The sequence below is a fragment of the Dipteris shenzhenensis genome, chromosome 22, assembly GCF_047967505.1.
Source record: "Dipteris shenzhenensis isolate YYH24624 ecotype China chromosome 22, Dip_SZ_1.0, whole genome shotgun sequence".
NCBI lineage: Eukaryota > Viridiplantae > Streptophyta > Polypodiopsida > Gleicheniales > Dipteridaceae > Dipteris > Dipteris shenzhenensis.
The window spans coordinates 16,311,657-16,319,756 of record NC_141617.1 but is presented as its reverse complement, the minus strand read 5'-3'; the positions used below and the strand labels follow the sequence as shown (position 1 = coordinate 16,319,756).

The 8,100-nt window shown below is 45.3% G+C and overlaps 1 protein-coding gene across 6 annotated transcripts in view; it reads left to right on the top strand.

Annotated features, from left to right (window-relative positions):
• Nucleotides 1–210: 210 nt before the first annotated feature.
• ATRAD17 (RADIATION SENSITIVE 17) overlaps nt 211–8,100 on the top strand; it is a 28,323-nt gene continuing 20,433 nt past the window's right edge. For all 6 annotated transcript variants that reach the window (XM_087393607.1, XM_087393609.1, XM_087393608.1 and 3 more), the window contains exon 1: nt 211–644. In XM_087393607.1, coding sequence (XP_087249733.1) covers nt 461–644 — 184 coding nt within the window. In that variant the 5' untranslated portion in view covers nt 211–460. The remainder of the gene's footprint in view (nt 645–8,100) is intronic.

The window sequence follows — 8,100 nt, the reverse complement described above, 5'->3', positions numbered from 1 at the left end:
TTAGTGGTTGGTTAGTGTAGATTGTCTCAATTGCCACTAGTCGTACTCCTGAGTTGTACGCATGACTTAGGTAGACGAATTTTCATTAAATGGGGCCTCAAGTTTGATCAAGACAAGGTGAAAGAAGGAAATTTTGAACTTCAAGCCACAAGACGGGGTTATTAGAAGTCGATCCTCCGGGATTGAACTCAAAACACCCAACAACAAGAGTTCCTCCCATAACCAACAATTCTCCTGAGGAGGAGCAGGAGAGATTTTGGCCGAGATGAGACTATATACACACTTGAAGAACAAAATTTGTGTTAATTGAGAACTAACCAAGTATAAGCGAGAGTGTGCTATAGCTCCAAACTCACTCAGGGGACAATATTTTGAAAAAGAGAGAGAGCGCAAAGACCAGACCTAATGCTAACTACATAAAGAAGAGTAGCTGTTTGCAGAGGGTCACACAATCGATCGTATGGCGAAGCGCAGGAATTTCGTAGTACTATCGGACGATGACGAAGACCCTCCCACACCCTCGCGAAAGCCTCCCCTTTTACCCTTGCATGCAGTTTGTTTTTCACAGCATAGGAGTCCAGTTTATTCCAGCACTCGAACACATCCTGCGTCCAGACAGCAATCGGAGAAATGCAGGCTTGAAGGTTAGCGCTGCATATCGTCTTTGTTTACTTCTGATAAACTTTGGAGAATGAGCGACTCATTGTTTTGACCGGTTTTTGAGCACGATAACCGAGACACCGCTGCAGGTCTTTTCAACCTTCTCAGTTTCCGCATAGCTTCATTTCTAGTATAAACATTGTTTCTTGAAAATCCATCACTCGCTTCGAGGTAAGCGTTGTCTTGCCCATATATGAAGTTATTGCGCACCCAAAGATTCTCATTTATGCAGCGTAGCATATGTTTTTATGGGGTGGGCGAGGGGTGTGGATGTTATGATGTGGCATTGTGTACATCAAGGCAGGAATGTGGTTTGTATGCCTCATTCTATTAGATATGCTCAAATAACAAAATAATGGGATGTGCCTTGAGTAGGCATTGTCCACACCCACGCTTGGGGGCTTACTATCATAATAGTGAGCAACAGGGCAGTAGGCATAGACTGGATCACTATGAGAACGTAGGATATTTGAACGGGTAACAGGGATCTTTAAGGCCAACAGTATCAGGAAGAGGAACGTTTCTAGGGGTGTGCGAGGGGTGTGGATGTTATGATGTGGCATTGTGTACATCAAGGCAGGATTGTGGTTTGTATGCCTCATTCTATTAGATATGCTCAAATAACAAAATAATGGGATGTGCCTTGAGTAGGCATTGTCCACACCCACGCTTGGGGGCTTACTATCATAATAGTGAGCAACAGGGCAGTAGGCATAAACTGGATCACTATGAGAACGTAGGATATTTGAACGGGTAACAGGGATCTTTAAGACCAACAGTATCAGGAAGAGGAACGTTTCTAGGGTAATACTAACCTGGGATGGCGTGCCATCATCATATGCCATAGAGATAAATGCATACGTGCAAAAAAAAAATCACCTCTACAGCTCTACATCTTCAATTTTAGCTTTGAACTTGAACAAATGTAAATGCATTTTATATGAAGAAATGCCAATCTTTTTTATCGCAATATCTTTGTTAGGACTATCTGACACGTCTATCCCCTGTTTTCATCCATTTACTTCTTGCCCTGTACCATCCTTGTGCTCGGTTGCTTTTGGTAGCAATCGTGTCTCAGGAAGCAGAATAGGGTAGGGAGTGGAATTTCTTCCCTTACGAATCCCTTTTGCACCCTCTCCTTTTTCTTGCAATACTCTTTGGTAACTTGTAACTTTTGGAGCCAAGGTGACATCCATAGAGAATTACTGTGTACCAAGATACTGCATTGAAAATTTCACATCTCCCAACTTGAGATTGTGTACTTTTTTTGCATATGCTTGTTTTCAAAGAATGAGTCAATGCATGACCTGTGCAAAAGGTGGTTGACCACTGTACCTCTAAGATGTCCCATAGCTAGAAGCAATCTCCATGTACTTTAGGACTGCATTTTTGAGTCCAACCTCATGAATGACATCTTTTAAAATGCCACAAGTAATCTCTCTTAAGCTACAGTGACCACTAGTATCCACTGACTTTAAAAATATTGTATTGCGGATAGAGGAGACGAGAACTTTGAAACTAGGTCTTGTTCTATTATCAAACCAGCCATTACATACAAGAGAACCACATATTTGCTCGAGGATTTTCAAGATACACTAAAGTAGCATAAGTCGAATTTTGTCATATTGATATCCCAATGAGTTTTGGATGCAAAGATAATGTCTCTCACAAGCTGAATCTTTTTAAAGAGAGTGCAATAGAGGTGGAGAAGAGCCGAGATGAGTATTCCATAGATTGGCCACTATTTAATGCAACAAATTTGGGTTCCCAACTTAACCTTGTGAAGTTGATGATGTGTCACACTTATATATGTATAAAATTGCTGGTGTCTGAAATATGATTTCAAGGCTAAGTAAGGTCAGGGTGAGCTCTTAGTTTTGCTGTTTGGGCCTGGGCTTAATTAGTGCATCAATTGGTTCCAATGAACAGTGGTTGCTTTGTTTCATCCATGTCTGGGAGAGATTGTGATGGTATTCCTAGATAACATACATACATACATTCATGTGCATGTACTGTGAGAAGTGCAGTGGAACTGAATGGAAATGAAGAGAGAGAGAGCCAACCTCACACACACCAAACAGGAAAGGAGACGAGAGATTTGCAAAAAAACCCCCAAAGCGGTGGGGGGCTATATATAGCCCCAGCCCCCCGTAGTCGGTCTGCATACTAGCCTACAATGTGGGCTGACCCACAGCCCCAGGGGCCAACCCCTCCTGCTGTACATAAAGGCTGCCACTCAGCCTACAAGGAGCTAGCCCCCCCCCCTGCCTAGAGGCCAACTGAGTTTGCCCAATGGGCCGACCTGGCAGGTCCACAAGAGGCAATCCAGCAGCCTATAATGCTGCTGGGGTGAAACCTTTCGCGCGTAAAAGACAGCCAATACACTTTCATTTGCTCTCGCTCTCTCCCCCTCTCTCAACAGAGACACTAGGGCCCAGGACAACAGTCGGGCTGGACCCCCCGAAGGATTTTATTACTTGAGAGAAGATGAAGTACATAGTTCAGCATAGAGCTGTTCCTACATGGAAATCCAAAACGTGAATGAATGAATCATTACATGAGTTCTCAGGCTCCCTTTTTTTTTTTGGCAACAAGCCACTTGTCAATTTCTACACTACTTTCCTAATTACATGCCACTAAGGGCAACTCTGGAGTCTTCGAGCACTTGGTCACGCGAACTGCCTCCTAGACTTTGATCAGGCTCCCGTAGCGCTTAGGAAAAATAACTCTTGCTAGTACCTGCAACAATTAATTAAAGCGCACCACCATGGCACCCATTAATTGTTAGCGCTTTGCATGCAAACAACACATTGTGGACTAGTTCTAGTCACGGTGGATGTCCCCACTGAACACATGTGCACACATAACAAATATATTTATTCTCTGGTTGACCAAAGTCAACGCTCTTGATCATAATTAAGGAGCTTTGACCAAGGGTGGAGGCGCCTTAATTATAGCCAAAGCTCTCCAACCGAAGTTGGCACAACTCTCCAACTGAAGTTGGCACATCTCTCCAACCGAAGTTGGCGCATTTTGGTTAACTGTGGTTAACTTTCTTGGCGTATGCCAAGTCTCGTTGACCGAAGTCAACACTCTCTGACCGTAGTCAGCTCTGTAGTTCTCTGGTTAACCGTAGTTAACCCTCTTGGTAATAAACCAAGTCTCCCCGACCGAGGTTAGGTTTACTTGACCAAAGTCAAGTATCTTTGACCGTAGTTAATTCTTTGACCATTAAAAGAACTCTTTGAGCATAATTAACACATATAAAACTCTTTAATTATGATCAAATAAATGGTCAACTATACTTTGACTTAGGATATTTACATTGTGGTGACATGGGGCTTGGTATCCTGCCCCATAGGTAGCCACACATGCCCCTCAGCTTGGCCCTAAGAAGGCGCAGCCAAAGGGCTGCCATCGTGCACAAACATGTCTACATGTGCCCTGGAACTGGCCAGCAATGACTCTCACCCCTCCTGGGAATATGCGCAGCCCTCTGGCATACCCTCTAGGCTGTCAGATCTGCCTCTGACACTAGACTATCCTCACCGGGGCAGGCACACCCACAAGCAAAGGCTCTCTCTCTGAACCCTAACCTAACCTCTCGTTGGGTGGGCACACCCACAACACAGGCCCTCTCTCTCTACGGTGACATTAGGAGATGTTGACCTCCAACACCCCCTCTCAGCTCCTAGATGGAACACAGACGCCAGGGAGTTGGGTGTGCCGTTGGAATGACTGGAGGAATCCGTCATGTGTTGCTCCATTGCTGAAGACCGCCACAGGTATTGTCGAAGAAGCCTCCTTTTGGCATGAGCTGCCTTAGCACGAGCACTGGAAATGTGGAACTGTTGCTTCCAAGCCATAAGTGCTAGATAGACTCCTCCGGGCTGTATTGGTACAAGAAGGCATTTGGTACATCCCCCCAGCTGGTCCAACTGGTACATCAATCCAATTGGTCCAACTGGAACAACAATCCAATGGATATTGCCCTCGGTGCAAGGTCTGCTTCCCTACATGGGCACCTGTATCTCAGGGCTATACAGCCCCCTTTGAAGCCCAAACTGGTACACAATCACCAGAGCGATGAACTTCATTTAATAGCTCACAAGGATCAATCAAGTGTGTAAGGATTTCTGCATTGGCAATCTTCTGACACATCTAGATCCAGCAGCTCATCAGATAATAGGTGTAGCAGAACACTAGGAAACCCCCCTCTGGATCTACCAGGGCATAATGTCCAAACAAAATGCATACTAGTAACATACTGCCACTTAAGTCAGCGGGAACAATTCGAGGTCCTGCTTGAAAGCCTACCTTAATCAAAGATTCCCTTGCCACTGCACCTATTTGGTAGGTGCCGTTGCTACAAACAAGCTAAGCAATCCTCCTCCCGGATTGAGAGAGCCTGCTGGCAGTGCATCTTGCTGTGTGCTACTAGAAGGTTGGAATAAATGTCATAGCGGTGGTAACACCGTCTTGCCGGTTACTGGTTCCCTTTCTGTTCCTTTGAGGACACTGTCGACAATAATGACCTTTTTGGCCACATCGGTTCATGTACGCGATGCCTTGAGTCCTTCCCGTTCCTCAGTTGTCAATTGCTTCTTCTGCTTAGTAACCAAAGCTTCAGGCTGACTCTCATAGGTTCGATCTACAAATCTCTCCTCCAGGTCAAGAACCATCAGGACGAGTTCCTTCCAGGTCAACGCATTGATTCTTCCACTGGTTATCAAGGACGAATAGAAGGCACCATACTTAGAGGATAGCTGGGACAATAGCAGTTCGTGGGGTCACATCATAGCAGGCAAAAGATGCTGATCCAAATGATTCAAAGACTTGGAGCATAGAGCGCTTGTTGGTGGCTGCACATTACAACTGGCTCAATATAGATTTGGTAGACGGGGGAGGCCCTTTTGTGTGATTGGTTATTTAGAAACTTGTGACTAAGGAAAATATTTGTTGTAGGCTTGTTTTTTTGGTGTTGGCTTGTGTAGAAAGCAAGATTTGCTTTCTTTAGTTGTCGATTAAATGAGAATTATATTAAACGTGCTAAAGAAGCGTTGTGTCCATGTTTGGACTTAACATGGCTAGTGTTTTGTTTCTTCCCAAAATTGGTCGCTTCATATCTCCTTTTCTCTTGTGGGACCTCCTTTTTGTGCTTTTTCCCTCAAAACAAGGGCCTTTTTGCACTCTCCAAGGTCTTGCCACATTATCATCCATTAAAGGTTAGCTAATGCATGCATTCTAGTTCTTGGACTAATCCTAGTCCCCTTGTGGGCATCCCCACAATGTTATTTAACCAATGCAACACAAAGGAAAATAAAACTTGTTGTAGTTAACCGAAGTCAGCTTTCTTTGACTAGAGTCAATCTTAAAGATTTCTCTTTATTGCTTGGGAGAAGTACCATTGAAAACTGTATTAGCTGGTGAAGTAGTCGGTTTCTCATGCAACACCTTAGATTTTGTGACATCTCCTTGACTTCTAAGGAAAACTCCTCTACTTTAGCATCTAGTGCCAAGTAGTTCTTGAGCTTGACAAGGTGCTTGCTTGGTAACCTTGAGCTCTTTCCTTGTGTGGTACACAGCTTGTTCTTTCCATGCCCCTCTTTCTTGGCAAATCCATGTCTTTATTTCTTGCCCTTCTTTTTCATGTGGAGTTGACAGCTTCTTCTTTGGATTACACAAGCTCAGCCTCTTGCAATTATGCTTGAAACGGGCCTTCAATAAATTAAAAAGGTGATACCAAGTGTGAGGGACCAGGTCCTCGGCCCTTAGTTTTTCTGTGCAGCGGATCTTCCTTGACCCGGCCCCCTCACCTCAGGCGCACCTAGGACTCACCAGCCCCAGATACACCCGGAGCTAATCTCAGCTCGTTCCGCGTCCCGCGGTGCCTCTGCGTTTTTTGGCCAACACGGGCCCTGGCACGTCTTGCACCTAGACGGCCGTTTCACATTCCCAGCTACAGCGTGTCCTCCCCTAGACCGCCGCTCACGGATCCTCTGATCCTCATGCCCCTTCCTGGGCCACTTCTCCTCAAACGGTTTTGGCGCCTCTCGGGGCGTGTCTGCACTCCCAAACGGTTCTACCGACCACACAACCTGTTCCATCATGTCACCTGTTCATCCTGGACCTCTGTGCCCAGATCTTGATTTGCATCCCGTTCCCTTTGTCAACAGTAAAACTAACCGGTCAACACTGTTACATTAACAATTCAGCAAAAGTATTACCATTAGATTGGGAGCTAGAGTGCTCCTGCACCAAGACAAAGACAGAGTGGCCCCAAACCTTGCCGCCCCTTTCGATATTTCTTTAATAAATTGAGAGGCCCTGAAATCTAGGCTACATAAAGGATACACTCCTTACAGCTGGAGCATTCGACATCCCAATGCGCATCCACATACCCTGCATAACCCTTACTGTTCACTGCCCTCACTTCTCTTGGCAGTAAGTCTCCATTCCTAGTCCAGGAAGCTTGCACACAGCCCGGAACTGTCACTAGTAACCACACTTGGCCACACAGTTCCCCATAGCTGTTACCAGTGCCCAATTAGCCATCCATCTGCTCAAAGCAGAGAAAGAAAGCATACTAAAGCTTTCTCCACTATCCAGGACTGCCATGACCAATAGTCTCTCACCCTATGGGTTGCACATATCCTGATACAATAACTTGTTCCAAAAAGAGATCTAGCATCACAATACAGCAAATACTATGGCAGTCACGCCTGTACCATCCCTCTCGGGGGTCTAGGGATACTTCCCATTCCAAGCATGGATTCCCGGCCCCTGCCTACTCAGCAACGAGGTTGTACCAAAGATGTGCCGTTTGCCTAGCAACCACTGCCTTTATTTGACCCACCTCCTAGAGAAACCAAAAGCATATTTCCACACGGAATATGTTACTTGCCAAAGCCATGCAAATAGGATACACAATCACACCACTCAGAGGCATCAGCTCACAACACGTTAGGCCTGCGGGGCTTTGCTATCACACCCATGTGACCATAAGCATCCATACTCAATGCAAACACCTGCATTTAACATGGGAACCATTATTTACAGCTCAAGCAAGGCGACACGCTCCCCAATCAATCACCAGTGTTCACTGATCCTCTGAGATACCCAAACAATGGGTGTAAGCATAACTGAGCTGCCCTTGGTGCTTAGAAGCACAAACAATATCTGCAAGCATTCATTGTGATCACTCTGCCAAGCAAGTCCCTTCTAGAGCCAACTCAATGCTCACGGTTGACTTTGGCTGCTCCTGAATTTGACTAATTGACAATCTGAAGCTCCTTCTGCTTGCTTTGTTAATGGCGAATCTTCTCTCCCACTCTAAATTGCAACAATCTCTGCAATTTTTAGGGGCTTGGATCGTAGTCACCAAAGAAAGTGACTAGGATGTGCTCTAATACCACGGAAACCTTTCCTCAACTAAAAGAC